The sequence below is a fragment of the Mirounga angustirostris genome, unplaced genomic scaffold (assembly GCF_029215605.1).
Source record: "Mirounga angustirostris isolate CCGP_5_RB_7025 unplaced genomic scaffold, mMirAng1.0.hap1 SCAF_1, whole genome shotgun sequence".
Taxonomy (NCBI): Eukaryota; Metazoa; Chordata; class Mammalia; order Carnivora; family Phocidae; genus Mirounga; species Mirounga angustirostris.
This window is the reverse complement of record NW_026991709.1, coordinates 192,845,490-192,870,563: the sequence shown is the minus strand read 5'-3', so window position 1 is coordinate 192,870,563 and position 25,074 is coordinate 192,845,490. Positions and strand designations below refer to the sequence as shown.

The following is a 25,074-nucleotide window of genomic DNA, read 5'->3' as shown; positions in this document are numbered from 1 at the left end:
CCTGGCTCGAAACCATGCAACATGCAAAAAGCAACCAGCAGAATGTTTCAGGTGATTCAGTCTGTTTATTTTGAACATTATTTTCCCTCTCCCCTCAAATCCTAGTCTTTCTTCTCTTGCCCTGGCATTTTGTCATAATGTCACGTGTCACTGTGCTCAATTCCGACACTGAGTAATAATCTCCTAATATGACCCTTACGTTAGCAGCAGCAGAATGAATTAGAAATAAAGATGAGCATCAAGGAAAACAAAAAGGAGCATTAAAATACAAAGTAAACCCTCAAAGTTCGACCAAAATATCATGCACATGCGTGAAATGTGAATTTTTTCTGGAAGCCCTAAGCCATCATCGTGCTCTGTGCCCGCATCCAGCTCTGATGGCCATGGACACAATCTCTAGCTAAACACACACGTGACTGCGCCAATTTCATAAAATGATTTTAATAGAAAAGTACAAGGTATGAACAAAAATAAATAATCTTTATCTCAATTCTAGCCCAGCAATTGTACACTGCATATAAAACTGATCTAAGCGGCAATTTCCCTCATTTCTTTTTTGCTTTTGAAATACTGAGACAGCATTTGAATGAAATGTTCTAAATTCAAATCGATACATTTTTTTGCTTTTAAAAAAATACCAACCTTTAATCATTCTACATCCATTTTTTAAAGTTGGCTAACAAGATGATGTTTCACTAAAATAAAATATCATCCAATCATCAGGTTTAAGTGTAAAGTTTGTGCAAACAGGTAAATTAGAAGATTCATTTCCTAAGTTTTAATTCCTACATTGCCAAATGTTTCCTGTATTAAAAACTCATCTCATCGTCTTATTTTCAAAACACGACCTCTGGTTTTCCCCATTCCATAGAGGGGAGACCAAAAAATACTTTTTTAAAAAAAAAATAAATATTTTAAAAGTATACTTTACAGTGATAATGCGGTATCTCCGACCTATGCCTTGGTGCGTATTTGCATTACATATAGGCTTCAAGTTATAAGTACCTTTTTATCCATCTCTATTTATATTATGCTCCACTCAGTCTTTGGGGACTATTTTTGCTAATGATCTCTTGGAGTCAGCCAGTACCAGTCTCTCATTTGGAGTCCTTATCCTGCTAGAGCGTCATATTTGATAATTCCACTGACTTGAATAACATTTTGCAAAAACAAATTGAAAACTGGTATTAGCAAAATTGTATGAGAAAAGGGTTTTGGAGAGGCTACTAAATCAGTCTCAGGAGGTCAGCAGCTCGAAGAACTGAACAGATAAACCGGACTAAAACTTAAAACAGTCGTCCTATTCCTTTAGCCCATAATTACTATTTTGAACGTGGCTCTGTTCGCCGCTGCCTATATATAAATTTTTTGTTAATTTTCCTGTATTGGGAAGATCTTGAATGCACTCCAGGATGAGAAGGGAAAATATGCTGACGCTCCTAAATGAAGTATATGTTTTTGCAATAAAGAACACTGGTCAATATACAACTGAGGAAAAACTGAAACAGATGTGAGTCCTAGAACCACAAGCGTTTGAATTTGCCCAGAAATGCTATTTTAAACACTCTATATGTTGGTCTACTGTTTTTTTGTGGAATAATGCATTCTTGGCATCCTTAAAAGGTTTCAATATGTTACAAGGTTATCCGGAAAGAAAAAAGCAAAGGGCTAACGTATCAATCTGTGCGGCGCTGGCCAGATTTCGGTGTACATTTTCAGAAAGCACAAGAACTCATATTAATTGCACTTAACACAACGAACCCTTAGTTTCCAATGAGTTTCATTCTCTGCAGACTGAGGCTTGCTTTTCATAGAACTACTTTCAAAGGGGCATAGAGACAATCCGTCCATAGTAACTTCAAACAGATGCAGTGGTAAACACAAATACACTTTTGGACCAAAATACTGGTCTTGGATAAAAGCGTGTGCCTTTTCAGTTCTTCTCTGAGATGTTACAACAGCAACACGCTCTAAAACAATTAAGTTACATGCATAATGCTAAAAGAATGTGAGCAATCCTATAACCAGCTTTAAGCCATCTGCTTGCTTTCTTTTCTTTTCTTTTTTTTTTTGAGGAACACATATAGGAAAGAGAATTCCCCTTTTGTTCCGTTACATATAGAAATCTTCTGAAGCTCCCGAAGTTTGGTTTTGGTAAAACTCTCTACTCTTCTATTATTCTGACGTGTAGCCATTCTAAACTATCCCTCATGGTTTCTCAAAAAACCTTCACATGAAGTATCTGAAGGACAACTGAAACCACTTACCAATATACAAGTAATGTTTTATTTTATATTCTATCTTCCATTTGGCATAAGCCTTTCGATGTTTGTTTTTTAAACCAGTGAAATATACAAATCACGCAAGACAGAAATATGTACATTAAAAGTACAGAATAAAGGCCATAGAAGATATACATAATATCTGAATGACAAGTAGAATATCTTACATTAAATAGTTTCTTTTAAAAACTAGGATTGTTAAACTCAACTCTCTTCATAAACATGAATCACTAAAAAGGAACAAAATCTGGTTTAGCAAATAAAAAAATTACTTCATGGTTTTTGTATAATAAAAACCAAAAAAGTGACATTTTAAACTAATTAGTGCTTTTCAATTTCAAGATCTTTTGCTTGCAATTCACTGCAACTGAGGGGACGAGAATATCTTCGTGCAATAAATTAAAGAGCCACAGGTGGCAGAGGTGATTATGAAGGCCACTGAGCCTAGGAGGGTTGCAGGAGATGTGTAGCTTTCCAAACTTCTAAAACAGCATAAGTCTGAGATAAGAACACATTTGATGGCACTTTCAGGAAAGAGGTGTCCTTTGCTTTAAAAAAAAAAAAATTTTTTTTTAACTAGCTATGTTTTGTCGTGAGCTTGATTTTCCTTACGGACTCAAACAGGTCCTACCAGATCTAAGAAGCACCAGTTTCCACTCTGCAAAACGAACCAAGGAAATGGAAATGTAGACAATGCTTCTGAGTTTTGAGCGTCTCTTGGTTTCCACGTCTATGACAAACGAGTAATGCCCTTTCTGGAAAGTGTACAGAAATGGAGGTTGGAGAGAAGGGGATGGCGCAGGGTCGATAAAAGAAATCTTCAAACCAACATGCATTAGCATTAAGACCTTCCAGATTCCTCAGAAACAAGGCTGCTTTGTGATGCTCCAGGTGTGATCGATCGCTTCAGGGCTGCAGCCCAAGCTCAGCTCGGAAACCTTCTGGAAAAATCCCAGTTGGATTGCAATGAAGGATAACAATGCTCTAGAGGGAGAAATAACCCCAGAGTAAACTATAAGTCACTGGCTGCACTGAGATATAACTATATTTATATTTATATATAGATGTGTGTGTGTATATATATGTTATGTACAAAAGACTTTTGAGATATCAGGCACCATTAAACCACACCCCCCTTATAAATGCAACTGTTCAAGTACACTAGGAACAGTCTTAGGGTACACCTGCAGTATAATAGGAAAAGCTGGAGTGGATAGTCTACACACAGGATCACAAGAGTGAAAGCTGCAACACCTCTGGGAACTCCATTAGCCATGTAATGTCATTAAAACATATAAAACTACTGCTCCTCAAAATAAAAGTTTTAGGGGAAAAAGTCCCTAAGTAGCAAACTGTTTCCCAAGTGGAGCTTGTAATGTTTCATTTCCTGTCCCACAATCAAAGGGGACCCAGTGGAGCTGCCTTTTGGCCAGCATCACATCACAGCAGGGCCAGGAGGAATCAGAGAGGACTTGGGGTCAAGCCCGAGGGCCGATTTCACTTTTTCCCCTTCACACAGGGTTTCTGCTCTGGTGCAGCCCTGACCTGCACGCAGTTACCTTGTTGTCTGGGCTGAGGATCTGTGAATGGCATTCATTTATTATTTTCATCATTATCATTTATTAACCAAGCATCCCTAAGAAAATTACAGTATATTTTTCTTTTTATATTCAATCCAACCTCCTTGCTTCTCTCCAAACAAAATGGCTAGTACCCAGAATCATTCAGGGATCCTTTCCAATCTGACAACCTAATTCCTGTAACAGCATCAAATCAGTATCTCGATACAGGCATTTTAAGGTTTTTTTTTTTAACTTCCGAGGCTTTCCTCCCTGTTCCCTAAGTTTCAGTAGCTACCAGTACAGGACCCTCTGCAGATGGAACATTTCAGAAAAATGAGACAAATGATACATCTCTGAGGGATGTGAGATTCTCGCTGTTACTTTTTAAATTACCATTTTGAAAATGTTTCAGGCTGGCAGCCCCTAGGGAAGGGGGGGGGTCTCATTTCGTGTTAGTTTCTCCAGACCTCTCCACTTTCCCCAGAGCATTTACAATTCATTTTGGTCACAGAAGCTGAATCGTGCATAGAGTTGTACCACCCTCTTCCAGCTGGATGCTACCTGTCCTATATTTGACCCCACAGTTGAGAAAAAGAAAACATCTTTCCTTTCCCTTCTAGATGTGCACACAGCTAAGGGTACATGTAAATCCCCCCTCAACCTATACCATCAAAAGAAGTCTTGTCTTACCTTTTCAAAGATGCACAAAATAAATATCTGTCTTGGTTCCCACCCCCCCGTTATTGCCAAATAATAATTATAATATTAATAATAAACCACAGAGTTCTTAGATGGGAACAGAAAAAAAAATGGTTTCGGTTGCAATGATGGGGGGGAATAAAACAATATTAAAAGAGAAAAATCAGAATCACTGTACTTTCTATAAATAAGTGGGTCCTGGGGGCGGGGCTGGGTGACGGGCGGGCGGCGGGCGCCCGCTATTTGCACACAAACTGGTCCACGATCTCCGTGCACTTCTTGCACTTGACGTAGCAGCACCAGTGGAACTTGCAGTGGCAGCGCTCCGTCTGCACGGTCTTGAACTGGTCGTAGCCGCGGCCGCAGCACATGAGCTCGCAGCCGTCCATGCCCTCCGACGTCTTGTTGCACAGGCGGCCCTGCGTGCCCAGCGAGCCCGTGCTCTCGTTGCGCACGCAGTAGTCGGGGCTGGGGTCGATGTAGACCAGGTCCTGCGTGGTGGGCGAGTTGAAGCGGCTGTTGACCTGCACCAGCTTGCCCCGGCTGTTGAGCCGCATGGCCGCCGCGCTGTCGTACTTCTCCTTCAGGGCGTCACCCACCTTGCGGAAGTCGGCCAGCTGCAGCCAGCACGTCTTGAGGCTACACGAGCCCGACACCCCGTGGCACTTGCAGGCCACATCGGCCAGGTTGTACACCGTCTGTGGGGAGATGGGACAGTCAGTGTACCCACTCGAGGAGGAGCACGCTGGTGGAAGGTATGTTCCCAAAGCTCCCCTCCCCCTTCCCCCTGGAGCCTCGGTCCCCAGCTCCGCCAGGCCCGGCCTAGTTCCTCCTCATCCTGCGCTACCAGAAGGCTGGTGTTGCCTTCTTTAAAAAGTCTACAAGATAAATAGGCTCTTAGCCCCTCATTAGTACACATCATGGTGAGCACCAACCAGCTTTTAAATGGGAACAGGAAAAGACCACTCCAGTTGCTTCTTTTTTCCCAGGAAAATGTTACAGCAACTAATAGGTCTTGAACGCTCATCCCAGAGATAATTCACAATTCCTCGCCTTCATTACCTGGATTAATCCCCTCAGCCAGCCTATGAGGGTAGTGCTAATATCATGCCCATTTCACAGAGAGGAAAAGTGAGGCCCATAGAGTTCTTACCCAGCCACTGGAACGTAGGGGTGCCAGGATTTGAACCCAGGCAGTTGGGCTCCAAGCTCGTGCTTGGTGACTTGCCCATGGGCACCCAGTTGCTAAGCAGGAGGGTGGGGAGGGGGGCCAGCCCAGATGGGATCAGGGTTCAAATCGTAGTCACTGTTATTACTGCCGTGTGCCAGGCACTGTCATCATAGCGTTTATACTATTTATCTCACTGAATCCTCCCAAATAACATTATAATGGGTTAGATGATGGCACATGGCACAGAGAGGGTAAGTGGCCTGCACAGGCTACACAGCTAGAATGTGGGGAAACCAGGCCTGGATCTCAGGCAGTCTCACTCCTGGGTCCTGCACAATCCCTAACCCTTCCCCACACTGCCTAAGATAAGAGCACCCACACCAGACCTAGGCGGATGTGAGTTTTGTCCTAACTCTGCCCCTGAATTCAGGCAACTGGCTTCACCTCTCAGAGCCTCCTCTTCCTATCTGGGAAGGGGAACTGTAATGGTATGAAACTCGCAATACTGTTATAAGGATAGAGTGAGGGGATGCAATGAAAGTGTCTGGCATACAGGATGCAATCAGTGAATCTGCTCTTTCTCCAGAGTGATGAGCCCATGGCATCTGGGTGCTGGTCCTGGGCTCTCACTGGGTCACTGTGGCCTCCCAGTAGCAGCGCCCACTGGCCTTGGCCTCACAGCACTGTGCCCAGCAGTCTGGGAGGTGGTGGCTGCCTATTTATAGTCGCCACTGCCCACAGCCCCTGTGCCAGTCACCCTGCAGAGTCGGAGTGGTGCTGGCAAGCTGCAGGGGGACTGTCAGGAACCTGGAGGCTGGAGTGAGCTAGAAGGCTCCTTCCACCCAGAACAGCTCCCTTCATCCTAGAAGGATTCATAAGGGGTTTTAAAAGGGGGGGGGGGGCAAAATGTACTCCCCTGGCATAAAGAGTTTCAGGCACTCAGCTAATGTGTGGAAGGGTTTTGCAAATGTATTTAACCTTTGCTCCCCTTTGAGGAAAATAAAAAGCTAATGCCCCAAGGTGATTCTAATATGATTTCCTGGCACAGTGTCCAAATTTCCTCCTCCCTACCCCCACTGTCCTGGAGAAAAACTGTCTTCTATGTAACTTCATCTGCCAGGATCCAAGGGCAGCTCACTGCTCAAGTTATAAAACCTACAAAAAGAATTCACTCACTATTTAAAAATGTAGATGTTAAATGACATTCTAATATTAAAGGTGCTTTTCCAACTCTCCAAAACCCCCTCTTTCCACTTGGAAATCCCGTGACCTTCTCTCCTTGCTTGCTAAGCCCCTGATCATTTCTCTTCCTGAGAGAAGTCAAAGAAATCCCCTCCATGGATGGAAGTACCAAATATGGGCACAATGGAGCCCAGAAGAGTCAAGCACATCTCTGTCCTGGAGGCACGTCTGGTCTGAGGCCCTGTAGGCTCAGAGTAATGGGACGTGCCCCCTGTGAGGACAGGGGCAAGCTTTATGGGCTCCCACAGAGAGTGGGGCTGACATGCCCATTATGTGGCCTTGGTCAGCTGCAGTGGGGAGACACAGCAATGGGAGGCTTGAGAAAGGAGAGGCCACACTCCCTCTGGGCACCACAGGCAAAAATCTGCCGAGTTTAATCCTTCCCCAACACCACCACATGCTTAAGTGAGAAGCTAGGTTAGCTGGAATTATCTAGATAATCTTTGACTTCTCTGTTCCCTCCTTCATAATGTCTAACAATTATGATTTATCGAGCACTTACTAAAGGCGGACACTAAACTCAGCCCTTTTGACTGAACCACGTGAAACTCTTATTTTACTGGTCAGAGATAGTCAAGCATTGGTAACTTCGTATGGATCCACCTCCTATATGATCCCAGTTAGTCCTCACATAACCCCAAGTGGTAGTTCATGCCATGGCCATCCAACAGATGTGGAAATGTGGAAACTGAGGCTCATACACAGAAAGGAACAGAACTGGATCTTAATCTAGATTTCTTTAATTCCCAAACCGATAGCCCTTAACCCCTGAGCTGTGACGCATGAGTTTAATAAAAACGTGCCTGGACTTGTATCTCAATCCATCAATTTTCCCCCATGGCCATGAAGTGGTTCTCTAGGGCCTCAGTTTCCCAAGCTTTACAAATGAGGGTGTGTGGTTAGAGGGTTCTAAGGCTCCTCCCAGTCCTCTATATTTTACTCTGTGATTATCTTCCCTTTTCCTCACCCCAAAATACAGAAGAGTGAAATCTCTGACCAGAAAGTTCCTGGCACCTACCTTGGGTTCTGTGAAAAAATAATGACCCTGGTTTTCAATGCTGCCAAAGTTAAGAAAAGTTTCACCCCTTCATTTTAAAGCAGCCATAAAGTGCCATGTGTTTAACCGCAGGAAAAAAAGGGTCTTTTTAACTATTGTGGAGAAGCTTCCCACCAGGGGAAGGAAAGAGTGGACCCAGAAGGCTGGTGAGGGCTTGCAAAGCTGGTCTCTCTGGGTACTTCTGAGTGGCCCTCTCTTCTATCCAGAGCCACCCTCTATTGGCCTGATGGGCAGCCCTATAAAACTCCACACTCCTAAAAATGCTGTAGTTTTCCTAGAAAAGCTCTTTAAACAAAACAAAACAAAACCCTCAATCTGTCAGGCCTGCTATCTGATGCATGAGGGGAGGCAAGGAGAAAGCAAGGGAGGGAAAAGCTAAGTCCTGGAAGCTGAGCTGAAGACTTTCTCCACTGGGCACCTACCAGGGTAAAGAAATCCCTCTCCCAAATGTAAGCCCAACCACAAACATGTTCTGGGGAGGAGGGCGAACTTTGTTCACATTTTTATTTCTGAGCTGGGCTGGGCAATTGCACTGGGGACTAATTAAAAAGGCAGAGAAAGCTCTTTCTCAGGCAACTGGAGGAGCACCTTTGCTGGAGGGGGCCAGGGCAGGATGATTCACGTCCAGGAGGCCTTTCTGGGGCATGCACCCCTCTCCAGAGAGGCCCAGGCGTAGGTGGGGCAGGAGGAAGGGAAGGAGACAGACAGGGGAGCAGAGAGGGAGAAAAAGCGACCTGAGACAGAGCCAGAATCAGAAAGGGTAGGGGCCGGATGCCTCGGAGTGGGGGTGGGGGGAGGGCAGGTACACCTGGAGGGCGGCGCTAGGCGGCACCGAGGGCCGGAGCGACGGCCGCCGGCCGCCGAGCCTCGGGACCCGAGCGGGGCGGGGCGGGGCGGGACTCACCCTGCGGCCGGCCTCGTTGTTGTGCAAGTTCATGAGGATGCGCGCGCTCTCGTACGAGCCCTTGGCGTGGATGCGCTCCCGCTCGCGCGCGTCCACGAACTCCTTGGCGAAGCGGTAGCCGTAGTCGATGTTGTCCCCGCAGCCGCCCCACAGCCAGTCCCGCGGCAGGTCCTTGGGGCGCGCGGCGCGGCTGCAGCCGCAGGTGGACAGCTCGCCCTCGCGGCACGCGCGGCTCATGGCGTTCACCACCCCCGCGGCGCTCACCGCGTACGTGAAGGCCGTCTCGCGGCTGCCTGCGGGCGGGACGCGCGGGGTCACCGGGCGCCTGCTCGGCTCCGAGGACGCCCGCCCGGGGCCCCACCCCTTCCCTCCCGTCCAGCGGCCCCGGGGCGCCCCCAGCCCTAACACACCGGGGCGGCCCCCACCCCCAGGGAAGGCCAGGAGAGCCGCCCCAACACGTGGCAGCAGCAAGTGACAGACCCCCGCCCGAGGTCTTTGCTGGGACACTGAAGGGCCAGCTCGGGCAGCGCTGCGTTGGTTTTTCCCTCCAGCCCCTGAAAATCCTGGAAACTTACTTCCCAAAATGCACATGAAAGAAAAGTCATTGAGGGAGAACAAAATGTGGGGAGACTTCCTTACACTTATTTTAAGGTTTGGTGTCATTTTCATTTTGAGTTACCTCCAGCGGGAGCACAGAATTTGCTAGGCTTAGAGCCTCTGAAAGTCTTAGGCCCTGGGACCCAGAGGCCCTCCTCCTGGGGCCTGGCTCCCCCTGCTCCCTCACAAAGCAGCATGGTGCCCGTCTCAGGACAAGGCTCTTGACATCCCCAAAGGACATTTCTAAACCTGTGTCTAGAGTATTATAGTGAAACTTGCCTCTTCTTAAATCCCAAGTCAATTGGCCTGATACTTCTCATTCAGGAAAATGGAGGTCTATTTTTAAAACAGCCTGCTGTCTTTTATGCTACTTCTGCAAACCCTCCCCCCCCACGCCATAGCCTTTGCCTCAAAGTGTTAGAATAAATAGCAAGAAGGAAGAAATCACAATCTGAGGGGAAAAGAAAAGTCTTCCCCTTCTCAAAAGCTGTAAAGGCTACTTCCCTGTACAACACTGACAGAGGAGTCCCATTTGTCAGGAGGCAAATGGAGGCAATCATAGACTACTTCAATTCCCGCTTGTACATGGAGACGTTTCCTTGTGTAAAAAGAAGCCACTTAATAAAAATGTAGTGGTGCCAGAGAGAAAGGGTTAACACCCTGCCCACTGAAGCTGGACCTGAGGGGTGCACTGGGGGGCGGGGGGGGGCTCACTTTCTTCAACTATAAAATAAGGGCATTGAACTAGATGCCTAGGAGAAAAAAAGGCCGATTTTGGCGCTGAAATCCCTGTACCAGCATAAGTTTCTCCCACACTTAAAGAGCTTGCTAACAATCTTTTTTGGGGGGGGGATGGGGGGAGGTGGTACAGCAGAAGAACAGATGACAACAGGATTCAGCCCCAACTAGAAGGGTCCGTCTGAGGAGCATGGCTATGCCAATTCCAGGATCCAGCAGGCTGCGTTTTCTGGAACTTGAGCTCCACACTTCAATCCACAGCTATCTGTGATTCCTCCTTCCAGGAATGGCCAAGATTCCTGGTTACCACAGACCTTCTCTCCCACAATTTAAAAAATGAATAATTTGAGTGGTGTGTTGGTGGTTGGCAGGAGGATCCAGAAAGTTCCTAAGGGGTGTTACATCTATCTAGCTCAAATGAGAGAGGCAGGGCACATCAGGAAGTGGAGAGAAATGAGGTGAGCAGATAGTTTCTAGGGAGTTATTTGAGGATTAACACTGATAGTATAGAATAAGTTGTGGCCCTGGATGGGAGACTTGTAGAATAAGGCAGGAGCTAAAGGAAGATAGATCAAGAGTCCTGTGGAGATACATAAACATAAGGCACTGTCCTGGGAGTAGACAGTGCATAAAAGGGCTTTTATACAAAACACAATAATACCACTTTTTTCACGGGTCTACCTTGAGCATTTCCTTTTTTCGCCCTGGCACCCAAACCTGGTCGAAATCTCTTAAGCTCATTGGTCACTGAAGGGAAAAACGTCAGTTTGAAAAATGCTCTTTGGCTGATAGCCTGTGGACACAGCCATCCCGGATGGAACACTGCTGGTTTAGTTCGGTTTCCCTCCCTGTGAGATCTACATCTCTTCGGACCCTCGCACCCCTTAAAAATGGAGCCTTTCTTATATATCTTTTCACAGTGTGGAGACAAAGAAGAGACGGGAGACAAAAGCTGGAGGAAAGGGTAGCGTGATGAAAAATGAGAAAGTTTCCAAAATGAAGAGTGGGCCCTTCACTGGCCAATTGTGTCCATACAGTGCCTCCCAGGCAACTGGCACCCTAGAAAAATGAGTCAAAGAGGGATGGAAGTGGCAGCCTGAGTTTCTCAGACACTGGCCCCATCACAGGGTCAGATTCTCACGGACACGAATTGCTCTCCATGTCCCTGGTTGTACTAAGTGCTCTGGACTGGGTGCACACACACACACACACACACACACCCCTGCAGCATCAAAGGTGTCTTAAATTTTCCCTTAGCTCCTTCTCTTCAAACAGATTCATAAATAGAAAAGTGAAAGCCAAGTAAATTTCCCACTGTTGGGGTTGGGTCCATGTGCCCCTTCCACAAAAATCTATTCTGGTTTTTCTTCCCTCCATCTCTTTTTTAAATAAATAGAAGAGAAGGCCCCAGCAGTGTTCCACCGAAAGCCCAGCAGCAGCTTCCTGCTATAAGATCCCAGGAACCTGGGGGGCTTTGGGCAAAGGAGGATGGGGTGTGCTCTCAGATGCCCAGGACATCAGCTAACTTGATGGTAGGATCTAGCAGGGCGCCCTCGGAGGCTGCCAGGAAGTTCTACTCCCACCCACTTGCCACCAACCCAGATGGGAGTACCACACAGCTGAGGACCAGACAGTGTATTTGCAAGGGACAATCAACTATAAGCCTTTGTACCAAAGGTTCTGCTTGTTCCCTGAGGAAGCAGGCTCTTTGAATCTTGGACCACATTTTAAATAAATCTCCAGCAGAACTCAAATCCACTTAGCAAATGATAGCTTATTCTGAACATTTTGGCCCAACACAGGCTACATAGGAAGACGAGAAGAGGATCTTAAATCAAAGCCCTGTTCCAGTGACGACACAGAAAAACCATTCCAATTGCTGTTTTGCTTCCTGGTTACTATCAAAAATGTACGGCTTTTGCAAACTCACACACATGTGAAAAAATGCTCCCAGAGTTTGAGAGGAAGGCAGTTTAGGGGGAATATATATAAGGCAACGCTGACAACTTACCATTTTGATCCAGCTAAAACAAACCAACAAACAAACCAGTTGTGAGCTTACTCGCAATATGACAATGCAGAAGAGAATCTCCACCACCCCAGTTAACTACAGAGGGCCGTCCACGTTCAGGGCAAGCTCCTGTGTTCCTGCCGCTTAACTCCTAGATTCAGATCCCAGTATATACATTAGCACATTTTAATCATTAACAGGAAGGACAAAGCCCTATGAAACTGCAGGCTGAGAGCTGCAGACCATTTTGCCATTCAGTTAGAGGAATGGCTTCCAGTCCTTGTATTATTTTAGTATATGAAGTCGCTGGGCTCAAACATCCACTGACAACTCTTTTTTGTTCTCAATGAATGCACTTTTCAGGGTTTTTAAAAAAGCATTTTATCCATCCGTGACGGATATTAAGCCAACTTTTTTATCTTCAGTCAGTCTAAACAGTTAATTGCTTTGATAAATGGCTTCTTATTTTAGGAATCACCGCGGTCATATTAATTATAAGGGCTTATTTGCGTAATACCAAATGGACCTAAAATATTCACACTAGAAAGCACATACAGGATCACATCTGTCAGACAGTATCCCATGCTATTCAGCCAAACCAGAGGCAAACCAGTTTCCAAATTCTTTGCCTTTAGCCCCATTTTTTTTAAGATTTTATTTATTTATTTGAGAGAGAGAATGAGAGACAGAGAGCATGAGAGAGAGGAAGGTCAGAGGGAGAAGCAGACTCCCTGCCGAGCAGGGAGCCCGATGCGGGACTCGATCCCGGGACTCCAGGATCATGACCTGAGCCGAAGGCAGTCGCTTAACCAACTGAGCCACCCAGGCGCCTGCCTTTAACCCCATTTTAATGCCTCCTCCTCCCTGCATGCAATACCAAGTTCAACGATACGTTTAACATAAAGAATCTGACTGTGAGCAATACATTTAAGACTTTTTTTTAAGTTTCTAGCATGTGCTTTTGTATCAATTGCCAAAATCGCAACGTAAATTGGATCACTTCTAATTAAAATTCTTTCTGGGACTAAAAATAAAGCTTCGAACATATATATCTCTATAGCCTCAGGAAATATCTATATTAGGAAAATTAAAACCTTATTCACTTCCAGCATAGCCAGCATTCGAAAGATGACAGTATTTAGTTTGATGCGTGGGCCATTTGAATTGTGGCTTAAGAGACTTCTAACCGTTCAAAGAGTTTTGAAGTTTAAAAGGATATAAATGACTCATCTTTCCTCACCTCCTTTTGAGAAACCAACATAAGCGTTCTGCTTCTCTTCCAAACAGAAGGCGTTTTAGAAAAAAAAAAAAAATGCAGCGTTCAGAAAAATGAAGGTGTCTCTGATGCTTCCCTTCCGATTTGGCTAAAGGAGTGAGCGCCCCCAAACTTATTATCATCAAGGTGTGGGAACCGGCATTAAAGCCCACAGAAGTAGTGACCAACACTCCCCCGCCCTCATCCTGCTGGAAGATTCCCTCCTTAGCAAGCTCCCAAGTGCATAGGGAAGCCCTTCTGCAGGAGAAGGCTTGGTTTGTATTTAAACATCTGTTACGCAGTGTCCTACCTATCTGCATGACCCGGCCGAACACAGAGGTGTTGTCCACGGTGCTGCAGTTCCACCGCCGATGCCGGAATTGATACTGGCACTCCTTGATGCCCGTCTTCGCGCCTTCTCCAATGTACTGCATGTGGTCTTGGTACAAGTGGCACAGTTTCTTCTGTCCTTGAGAAAGTCCTGCCAGCTGGCTGCAGAGAGGCTGCGCTCCTATGATATATACTTCTGACATCTGAACGGGGTTATTCATACCTAGCGACCTAGAAAGGGTGGGTGGGGAGGGGGAGATGTGCATTCAAGATTTACGTGAACTCTTGAGGTAGGCCCCCTGAACGCATGTCAGCGAGACAGAGTTTTCAGCACACAGATGCATTTTCTCTCCAGCTTGTCCTCATGACAAAGTAGAAGGGCTTCATAAAACTCCTCTGTTCAAACTGTGCTCAGAAAACGGAGGTATTGTGTGGTCCCCACCCCGCCATCTGGCTCCTCAGTTAGGTTTTCACTCTGTTCCTTGCCCTCCTTGCCATCTACCTGGTGTTTCTGAAATGCGCTCAGAAAAGGGGGAGATGGCGGTTTGGGGGACAGGCCTCTGACATTAGAGAAATTGACTCACTTTGCCCCACAAATTGGACGGATCTGCCTTGAAAGCGTATGAATGCCCAAAGTAGACACAACTAGACACGGGGTGGAGGAGATAGCAGCTCCCTCTGGCCGATGGAAGAACAGGGACACAAGTCGAGGGACTGAAGAAAATTCACCATGTTCTGGACATTTTAAAAGGGCCCCTTATGTGATTGTGAAAGACCCAAAACAGGGTATCCAGTGAATACAAGTCATGTTTGACAGTCAGAAAAAACACTGTTCATTTACAGGGAAAAAATATCCAGAACGCCGTCAAAAATAATCCTCTGGATATACTGCAGTCTATCTACAAGGCCCCTAACCAGAGAGAAACGCTCATTTAGGGACGTTTGACTACTTCATGTTCACCTCCTTTTGATCAAATTTCAAGCCCCAATACTTCCCCCACTTGGAGTGTAGCTGTCTTCCTAGAACACTCTGCCTACCTCAGACCCTGAAGGTTAATAACCTCAAGTGACAGAAAATAAAAGCTGGAACTCACTTTTACTACCTAGAGGTGGCAAAAGTAAATTTTATAGATAGGCTTACAATTATTAGAGAAGTGAATTTCGGTCCCCTTTTATTACATGATGTACTACAAGCAGACATCTGAACAAGGGCCTCATAGAAAAAGGTGTAGATTTATAGGGTCCCATTCCCTACGGAGCTAAAGATTAAGTTTGACGATATTAACAAGTTAAAAGAAAATTCTGATTTCCAGATATATAAACAAAATACATTATACACGTATATACCAGATAAAGGCACTCAAACTCACAATTCAGCTTTAAATACTGTAGCATCGTACCCATAATCTTTAAAAAAAATAAAAATAAAACAAAGAATATGTACTTAGAAGGAACTTACCACCAAGAATTGGCTTCTATTACAACCTGGGCGAAGGAGAAAAATATGGCCAAAGCCATTAGGAAGAACTTGGAAGACATTGCACTTCCAGCCGTCCCCAAAGCAACTCCTGGGCTTAATATTCCAATCGACTTCTGGAGAGGGAAGAAAGGAGCAGATGTTTATTGCCTCTCAGATAATTTTCAAGCATACAAGTTTAAACAACGGAAGCATCCGGGGTCTCTTAAGTTTACTGTTGATTGACTGCGCTTCTCCTCCGTGAGTTTTTTGATGGCAAGATACAGGCAGTTTCTTTTTCCAAATTAATCCACCCACGCAACCTCACCAGGAAATCTGATTTCGCTGGGATCCTGCGCGCGCGGCACGCCAGCGATTACAAACATGTCTCAATGCTGTTGAGTCAAAGCCCCGGTGCCAAGCGCTGCCTCTGTACTGCTTGTTCGCTTCCCGCACCCCCTCGCTCCCCTCTAGTCCGCGCTGTGCTGGGTCCCTCCTCGGGAATTCACTCGGGAACCCGCAGCCACCCTCGTCCGCTCCCCGACCTGGGCCGAGCAACAAGTGGAGCCGGAATTAATTCCATGGGCGAGGAGCGCGTAGGCGAGTGGAGCACGCCGCCGGCGGCTGCGGAGGAGGCGGGGTGGCCGGCGCGGGGGTGGGGGGTGGGGGTGGGGGCAGGACGCGGGAGGGAAGGGCAGGGGGTGGGGGGCGAGGCCCCGGGGAGCGGCGTGCGCGAGAGTGCCCAGCTGGGAAATGCAGCTCGGAATTAACAGCGTATGTTTCCTAATCAGTTTACAGGCCGCTTTGAGGGAAGCCACTTCCAGAGGGGGAAGGGCCGCCTGGGTTTCCTTAGGACACTGTTCAACCGGACTGGAGTGGGGAGGAGATGGGGGGCACTGGGGATAACGGGGAGAGAGCTCTGCTCTCTCAACCAAGGAAACCGGAAAAACAGTGCCCCCTCCCCTGCCTGCAGCCTCCTTCTGCAACTCAAGTGTACCCCCGAGAAGGGGACAAGGGAGAGTACCCCTGAGGGAAGAAGGGGGTCCGGGTCCCTCTGTCCTCCCTTCCCTGCCCTCCCACAAATTCTGATTTTTCATTTCACTCTCCTTCCCGCCCCCCTTCTGTCCCGACTCCTGACAGCTGCCACGGAGAAAGAGGAAAGGACGCCAAGGGGGACTCCAGTTTCCTTTGGTCTCGGTCTGGGGTTGTCGGCCACTTCGCCATCGCGGCCCTGTGAGTCTGGCCTTAGAACACCTCCACCCCACCCTCCAGCCCGATTCAGACTCGGTTCGGTAAGTTCCGAACGGTGAGAGTGCAGGGCGAGGCCACAGCCGGTGCGAGTGAGCCCTCGGCGGGGCCAGAGATGCGCTGGCTCCCGCGCCGCGGCGGAGCCCCTGGATTCCAGGGCGCAGAGGGCCCCGGCGGCGAAGGTTCCCGTCGTGAAGAATTTCGCGGGCAGGGGGCGGCCTTGGAAGCTTTCGCGGCCGTTCCTCCCCACTGGTGACTTCTCCACCTGTAGGCGGCGGGGGCGCGAGACAGTGGCGCGTGCGGGTGGGAGGAGCGGCTTTCCAAAATCCCCTTTTACGTTTCTGATAAGTGTAACCCGGCTGTGCTGCACCACCCGCAGGCCCCGAGGGAGCCCCTTCCTCGGGAAAGCAAAGGTGAGCCTCCTCAAGGCGGCCGAAGGGCCTGGAACGTGAGCCGTCAAAGGGACAGAGAGGACCTAGGCAGCCCTGGAAAAGCGAGGGGGCCCAGGAGCGTGCCAAGGTTTTTCTATGCCCGCCGTCCTTTTGACCAGGACAGCTCGGGGCTTCTCCAAGAGGAAATGCTTATGTGGTCCCCGGTGCCCGCTAACCGGGGCTCTGAGCCCTTGGCCCACTCATTGTCCAAACGCCGCAAAGCTAGGGGCGCATCCCGGAGAATAGAAACCTGGGGTTTCCCCAGCCTAGGAGAGAGAAGGCTCCGTCTCCCTCCCCACCCCCGCCCGAAGTGTCAAGTTTCCTCCAGGGGAGGGGGTGGGCTGCGAGGTCTAACGTCGCGCGCGGCCCAGGCTGCAAAATCGCCTCTCCCCCTCCGCGGCCAAGGCCGCGCGCGCACACACACTCACAACACACCCATGCACATTCACACACTCAAACGCGTTCATAGACACACAAGCACCGACGTGCTTACGAGACGCCCGCGGAGATGGCTGCTGGCCGCGCGCACTTTCCGAGCTTCCCGACGGGCGGGGCGAGCGGGGCGGGGCACAGGCAGCAGAGAAATTGATAACAGATTCGGCGGATTACAGCGGATCTCTTTGTTAGAGGCGAAGCCACACAACCCGAACCGACTTTGGGACCGATGACCCCGGGGAGAGTCCGCCCGTTCCTAACTGGGAGTGGGTCACTGGGTCTTCGAGACTCAGGTCTCCCCAGCTCCAGACTGGGGGCAGGCCAGAGGTGTCCCAAAGGGGATCCGGCAGGAGAGCCCTGCGAGCCGCGTCTCCACTTAACCCCGCGTGCTTGCCCGGAAACAGCTTGGCCCTCTTCCCGCTCCAACCCCCGTGCAACCCCCCAAAAGGTCCCCACAAGTTTGAAGGACTGAAAGAACCCACAGCGAACTCACTAATAAATACATCGACTCTGTAGGGTAAACACCCCTGCCTGTTTACCAAGAGATCTGATCCGAAAAGACAGTACGAAATGAGACCTCTCCGGAGACGGTCACGCCGGGGGTAAAACAAAAGTTCTGGGCGGAGGCTGAGTTTACTAAAGAACGGGCTAAATGTTTTCGAACACTTTCAGGGCCATGAGAAGCCCACTTACGTAAGAATCCTCAGAATCTGTTCTAGCATGCGATGGGGTGGAGGATTGCGGGCACTTGAGAGGTTCTAGCGCAGGGGAGGGCTGAGGTGGGGGTAGGGCATTCGTGCGCCCCAGTTTCCAAAGCCAGAGCAGCTCAACGCAGTGATGCTTATTCTGTCTTTCCAAAGCCTCCGCATTGGATTGAAGGTGTTCCTAAACCTTCTTTATCCACTGGGGTGCAGGCTGGGGGTGATGAGGGATGGGAGAGAGGAAATCATCACTCTGGTTAGAGGAGGTTCCCCAGCCACAGAGAGCGTCCGAGAGGGCGCCCAGCACCCAAGTCCTCAGCCCCGCGGCCCCTAAAGAGAAATTCCGCAAAGGCAGGAAGAAGATTCTCGACCCTCACCCACGGGCACTACCTCATTCGGTCTGGGCATCCCTTTCCACTAGGTTTTTTGCGTCCAGGGTCCCCCAAGTCTGGGAGAATGGAAATGAAGGGGGAGACCAGCTAGGAGTCAGAAATGAGTTTCACCTGGGCTCGCGGTGGCTAAAAAGATAAGAAACTTCAAGAATCCTTGCTCTTGGTAGGAAATAAACTTTGTTTTCCCCACTGTGATCTCTCCCTAAAGGAGAGAAACAGAAAACTGCGGGAGATAAAAGGCTGCACCACAAAGTTGGGACGTCCCGCCCCAGGAAGTGCCAAGAGAGAAGCGGGAGCGGATTAGGATGAGCCTGGTGAGGCCCACAGGAGGTCCGCTTTGGGGGAGCGGACAAGGACGTAGAGCTCCCCTAAGCCTCTAGCCTGGGCTCAGGGGGACCGAGGCCACCCCTCACTGTCTTGCGTCCACAGCGCTGCATTTGTGTTGTGTGTGTTGGGGGCGGGGGTGTGGGGAAGCCCGAGAGAGAAGGTGGAGGGAGCTTCTTGCGACTAAATCGGTGCAAGGACTGCCCCGGCTCAGGACTGAACAGCAAGTCCGAGAACAAGGAGTCTCCAAAGGAAGAGCGGTGGCCAAGCCCGGTTCTGTTCTCTGTCTCCCCACTTCCATCCCAGGACAAGCCTCTTCAGACTTCAAGACTCTCTTTCTCTCTCTCTCACATCACTTACACCTTCTTACACCGGTTAACCTCCAAGCACAGGCTATCAACTTTATCAGAGGAAGAGCAGAGTGAAGGAGAAATAAAATTAAAGATCAGTTCAACCCCCACACTGCAGAGGCAGTTTCAACTCCACTTTTTAATAGACGAAGAAATGGAAGCCGAGAAGGAGAAAGCAACACTTGGCTCCCACGTACAGCACGGGTGAGAGCGCCAAGGCCCTACCCTAGGCCGCCTAGGGCGACGCTCCTGTTCCTGCGCCCTGGGGAGGAGGTAAACCCTTCCTCCTCTCCCCCGAAGCCCCGTTTGCTGGATCGGACCCCTGGCCCCTTCCGTACTGCGGCGACCACGCAGAGCAGCTTGTCCTCTGGGGGCCTCTGAGGGGCCCTCGCGAGAGAGGAGGACCTGGTGGTCGGGAAGGCCGAGCGGAGCCAGAGGTGGGAGGGAGAGAAGAGCAGCTGACTGCCCACCGCAAGAACAGACTCCCAGGCGTCCTACCTCAAGGCGGCCAACAGGGGGCAGCCGGCACCGCACTGCGAGGATAAAAAGGCAGCGGGAAGAGCCGAGCTCGGTGCGCACGGTGCTAACCCCTTATGCACCGGGGCGCTCCGGTGAGGAAACGGAAAGGCCAGGGACTCTCGGGCCAGTCCTCCTGGGGAACGTCCTCCTTTGTGGGGCCCGGCGGGATTAAGGCTAGCTAGTAAGCCCAAGACGAGAACAACTGATCTTTTACTCCCCTCGCCCCCCCCACGCAGGGCACAGATCTACACACTCGGACACAGCTTCCACAGCGTCTCCACAGCTTGCGCACTCTCAGCATTGCCCCCTCTAAACTCCCCTGGCAGAGACTGTCTAGAAACGAAATCTCCCTATCAGGCTGGAGCAGCAGTGAATCTTGGCGGGAGGGCAGGGGCTGGGGAGGTGTGATCCCACCCCTGGCTCCAAGTGACTTCCAAACAGCGGGTTGTCCATTTAAAAACGGGAGAGGAGAAGGGGCCCCGATGCCAAACTGGACTTGGAAAGTAAGACAAGGCCCCGGGGTCTCCAGATTTGGGGTTCTTTCTAAAACATTTTTGGGGGGGGAGGACGAGCGGAAATTTGTTTGCTTTAAGAAACATCTTATTTTCTAGAAAAGCAAAATGGGAGAGGATCAAGAAAAGTGGAAATAAGGAGCGAAGCTTGGAGGACAGACAGAGGAGAAGTTGTTTGGAAAATAAGTTATATTGCAGGAAGAAATGTTAACTTTTCGCAAAAGTGAACTCCCGGTGACCCTCGCAGTGTGTGACTCGGCTTTAACATACAACTGACAATTAAAACAAACAAGAGTTCACAAACTGCCCCCCTCCCTCTCTCCCAAAGCGGAGGCCCAAATGTTTCCCAAAGGACAGGGCAGATTCCGCGCAGGGGGCCGGGGCGCGCTTTCCCAGCGGACGGGATTAGAGCCACCACTGCCAACACTCCCCGCCCCCATCACCGCTGCAAAGTGCCGGGGCTCACCCAGTGGCGGCTAATAATGCTACTAACGCAACCCGGCTCCCGCGCCGGGGTGCGCGCTGGCCCCCCACAAGGCACTCTTAAAGGCACACGGGCCTGCAGCGCTGGGATTCCCTGGCCGGAACGAGCCTGCAGCAACCTGGCCTCCCGCAGCAGAGGACGAGGGAAGAGGGGGCGGTGCACTGCTCTGGGGTGTCGGCTCCTAGTCCTGCTGCTGGGTCTCCCAACCAAGGAGTCCTCATCCCCTTTCTGAGCCCCGGCCACACACCCTCTTGGTGCCCGCGCAGTGGGCGCTTCGTAAATATTTGTTGAATTGAATCATTAGCCTGTTGCTGAAATATACATAGTAAATTACACTGGTGTTTCTCAGGGCAAAAAGAAAGTCTTCGGTGAACCGCTCTCAGTTCTTCTGCCTGGCTCATCCTCACTTTTTCTCCAAAGTCTAAAAGGTTTGCAGAACTTTTTGTGGGACGGGAAGTCTCCCGGGAGACAGAGGCAGTGCGCGAAGGGGGGCGGGTGGGTGAAGGGGTAGGGGTCCCTGCCAGCTACGCAGGAGTTCCAGCTTCTGGAGGCAGTAGAAGAAATGGAGGGATAGGAAGAGGTGTGTGTGTTGGGGGGGGGGGGGATCATTTAGCTTCCAAAAGAAAAAAAGAAAAAAAAAAAGTGGCGAGCGTCGGCAGCGCACAGAACACCTACCTTCATGGCGAGGGGGAGGGGACGCGGCCGCCGGGAGGAAGTCGCCACCAGAGCAAGGGCAGCCGAGGAATCCGAGCGGAGCGGCCGGGTTAAGCCTGGGGGGACGATCCGGCGCAGAGCTTCGGGCTCCTCCTGGGCGCGTCCGGCAGGCGCAGGAAATCGGTGGCGAAGCGGTCACTGGCGCCCGAGTCCGAGGGCCCGAGCCGGAGCAGCACCGGGATGCGCCCGGGAACCGAGGGGGCGCCGAAGCCCGCCAGCCGGCAGCAACAGCAAAGCCGGGCCGGCGCGCAACAAGGGAGCCGCGGGTCCGGCGAGGGCGTGCAGGCGACTGTTCCGCGGCGAGGCGCTCCCTCTCCAACGTCCATCAGCGACGGCGGTAATTAGGGCTTTCCAACCCCAAATGTGGGCGTGATTGTGCAAAAGACTTTACAACAAATAAAAAAAAAAAAATTCTTCACAAGAGGGTGAAAAAAATGCCCCACTACTCAACTCTGGCCCGGGGCGGGGGCGGGGGCGATCCGCGCGCCCAGGTGCCCCCAGTTCATTCACACCACGGATTCTGCAAACTCCCGGCGGCTCACGCCTCCTGATCTCCAGCTCCCTCCTCTCCCAAGTCTGTGGCCGAAACGTCTGCTTCCAGGCGCTGATCCTGCGGCCGCGAGTGAGTGTGTGGACGTCTGTGTACACACACAGACACACACCCACCCCCCACCCCCCACCCCCACACACACACTGAAGCTTTGGGGCCACAGAACAATCAAGCGCGCATGGCTTTTTCTCCGGGAGATGCCGCTGAAAATGCACAAGTCGCCATCCGGACTACAAGAGTCAGCACCAACTTTTGTCCTTTCATTTTAGGGTTTGGCAAAAAGGGGGCGCAAATTGGGTAAAAGTTGTCCCTCGAACGCTCTGCGCGGCAGTTTCGGGGGCGATGGGCGATTGCCCCAGGGGAGACACTGGCTCCCCCCCTCCCCACTCCCTTCTTTCTCTCTTCGGGTTAATCCCCGTCTTTCCCCCGCCTTCCCTAGGCGAAGGGCGAAGAGGGGCGAGGGCACCGCGGGCGTGGGGCTGGGGAGGGGCGAGGGCCAGGGGCTCCGCGGCGGCTGTTCAGCTCCGGCGGTCCATGGCCGGCGCGGCTGCCCACCTCCTCGTTTGGCGCCGGGGCCCGAGGGGCGGGCGAGCTAGCAGGCGGGCGGCGGGCGGTCGGGGGCACCGCGCGGCGGCGGCGGCGGCGGAGGTGGCGGGAGGAGCTCGCTCGGCGGCGGCCGCACCGAACCGGACTCCGGGCGGCGGAGGCGGCACCTTGGAGCTTGCAGCAGCCTTCCACGCGATCCTGTGCCCCGCAGACAGACTGACCCACCGCAGGGACCGCGACCCCCCCACCCACCCCCGGCCCTCCTAGCCAACTGCCTCACTCTCGCTCCCTCTCTCCGGACTCCTCTTTCCCCTGCTGTTCTCAGAGGGGGAAAAAAAAAAATTTTTTTTTTTTTTTTTTTAAGTTGCAGAACCAAAGGCGGCTGGAAAGAGAGAGGGAAGGGGGGAGAAAGGAAAGAAAAAACTCAACTTCGCCTATGCGCATGCGTGGTGAGGCCGGCCTATGACAAACTCCGCAGGATTTTAAAGCCGTACCACGGCTGGGGTGCAGGGGGGGTGGAATACGCTCCCTGTTGGAGCCCCCTTCTCTGGGCTCCCCATCCCCCAGGCATCTGCTGAAAGAGAGAGGTCCACTCCGCAGCGGCTGCCTGCCCACCGCCCGGCTGTCTGCGATCTTCCAAAGCCGCCGACCCTCGGGAGGCTGAACCCCAACTTCCCGGTCTGGACCCCTTGGCTCTCCTGTCCCGGGCCGCTCCCACTGGGGCTGCAGGGGGCCTGCTGCCCTAGCACGGAATCTCTGGGAGGACCTCCTCCCCATTCTTACCCCTGAGGGAGGGTCCCTAAGCCCCCGGGCTGGAGAACAGGGTAGACGCACACATCCTGCATCGCCCCAGTGTAGTAGATTTGGGCACTGGGGCGCGCGATTCAGCCTCTGGCTGCGACCCAGCGCACCCGGACGCGACGTATGGTGCTGCCGGGTGGATCTAGGCGGGTGTCCTCAGGTGAGAAGCTTGCAAAGTTCGGCAAAACCGGATTCCAGGCACTGAAACTTTTAGACGCTTGCGGACACCTGTGGTTGTCCCTGTAGGGACGCAGTTGGTAGATGTGTGCCCCCGAAGTCCAGCATGCCAGGGGCGCCACCCCCAAACCATGCTTCACACCGGAGCACAGTTCTTGTTCTCAGTCTTCCCCATCCTCTAGACATCCCAGGTGGAAGACACACACACACACACACTCACACACTCACACGGTATTCAGTTTCCACATCCAGCAGCATGCACTTGACCTTAAGGCGAAAACTCCGCAACCTGGGTTCGTGGGGTGGTGGTGGCTGTTTTGTTTTGTTCTTCCATCCCCAACTCCCACCGTTGGCTGACCACTCGCGCAGGGAAAGGCTCCTGAGACTCTGTCCCACCCTTCGCAGCCCCTTCCTGGACCTTACTTGTCTCAGCTGACGGGACCCCTCCCCAGTCCTGGCCTCCTTTTGCTAGGCACACCAAAATGGCAGTGTGGGCTTCCCAGGAACTGCAAGAGATGCCGGTTCTCCCTCTGGCCTTGCTTTCTTTAGCCAGGGGTGCAGGAAGCCTTAAGGAGGGGGAGCCCAAGGACATGAAAGCCCCTCTTGAGACATCTCCCCTTTATCTCCTGAGTCCCCTGTCCCCTCACATTCTTTAGGGCTTGACCACTTAACAATGACCTGTGGGCATTTTCCAGTTTTCCAATTTAGTCTGACATCTGGCAGTTCGAGGGGAGGGTCTAAACATGAGGAGTCTGTCCTGGGAGAACAGCCCCTTGGCAGGGCCCCTCCCCAGTTCCCTCTCTCCCTTTTTGGTTTTGACCTGCGTCTGTCTCCTGGGCAGGCAACCCGGATGCCCAGAGGCAGTGATTCAGCCCACCCAGTACGCATTGAAGACACTGGGAAGCGACAGGACATGAGTTGTTAAAAAATGGAGCTCTCAAAGGGTGCTAAAATCACTCCATGCCTGAGTGTCCCTGAGTCCATATAGATGGTCTTATTGCTAAAGAAAAAGGGCCATTTACTTGCTCCCAACCCTACAGCCTGTCCAGAAACACTGGCTACCCAACAAAAAACTTTTTCTAAAACTTGCCAAATTCTGAACTATCTGGATTATTGCCTGCTTTTCCCCAGTTGCCTTTGCTTATGTAGACACCAGCCCCAGTAGTTTCTTGGTCTTTTCTCTAGAGGAAGGTGGTGTTAGGTAGCGGTTGAAGGCAGACTCTGAAGTTCCAACCCTCCTGGGCTACTTTCTAGCTGTCAAATCTTGGACAAGTCATTTAGCCTCTCAGGGCCTCAAAATCCTCTTAAATACACATATAAACACACAAACAAACAAAACACAGAGAAATGTAATGATCTGTGGCAGGGGTGCAGTGAAAAGGAAATGGATGACCTTGAAAATCAGGAAGGAGGCAAGAACGAACAGGGAGGGTCATGGAGTACTTAGCGTGGGTCACTTGCCAGGCTCTCCATACCCTTGATTTAGTCCACTTGCAGGGAATGGCCACACTTTTCACTGAAGAAATATGACCAGCATTGAGTTATTGGGTACCTCCCCAGATTTCACTGGAGCCCTTTGCAAACTA

The 25,074-nt window shown here is 50.7% G+C and overlaps 1 protein-coding gene across 3 annotated transcripts; it reads right to left on the bottom strand.

Annotated features, from left to right (window-relative positions):
• Nucleotides 1–2,863: 2,863 nt before the first annotated feature.
• WNT5A (Wnt family member 5A) lies at nt 2,864–22,892 on the bottom strand. Of its 3 annotated transcripts, XR_010412528.1 has the most exons (6): nt 21,376–22,892; nt 15,308–15,441; nt 13,829–14,079; nt 8,918–9,210; nt 4,722–5,241; nt 2,864–3,266 (listed from the first exon to the last, which is right to left on the bottom strand). XR_010412528.1 is itself a non-coding variant. In XM_045862162.3 (5 exons), the coding sequence occupies exons 1-5, from the start codon at nt 21,379–21,381 to the stop codon at nt 4,783–4,785; spliced, it is 1,143 nt and encodes a 380-aa protein (XP_045718118.1). In that variant the 5' UTR covers nt 21,382–22,892; the 3' UTR covers nt 2,864–4,782. The 3 variants fall into 3 exon arrangements, 2 of the variants coding, with proteins under 2 accessions (XP_045718118.1, XP_054360661.1); XM_045862162.3 differs by having other exon boundaries at nt 2,864–5,241; XM_054504686.2 differs by lacking the exon at nt 21,376–22,892 and adding an exon at nt 15,850–15,989 and having other exon boundaries at nt 2,864–5,241.
• Between the last annotated feature and the right edge of the window lie 2,182 nt (nt 22,893–25,074).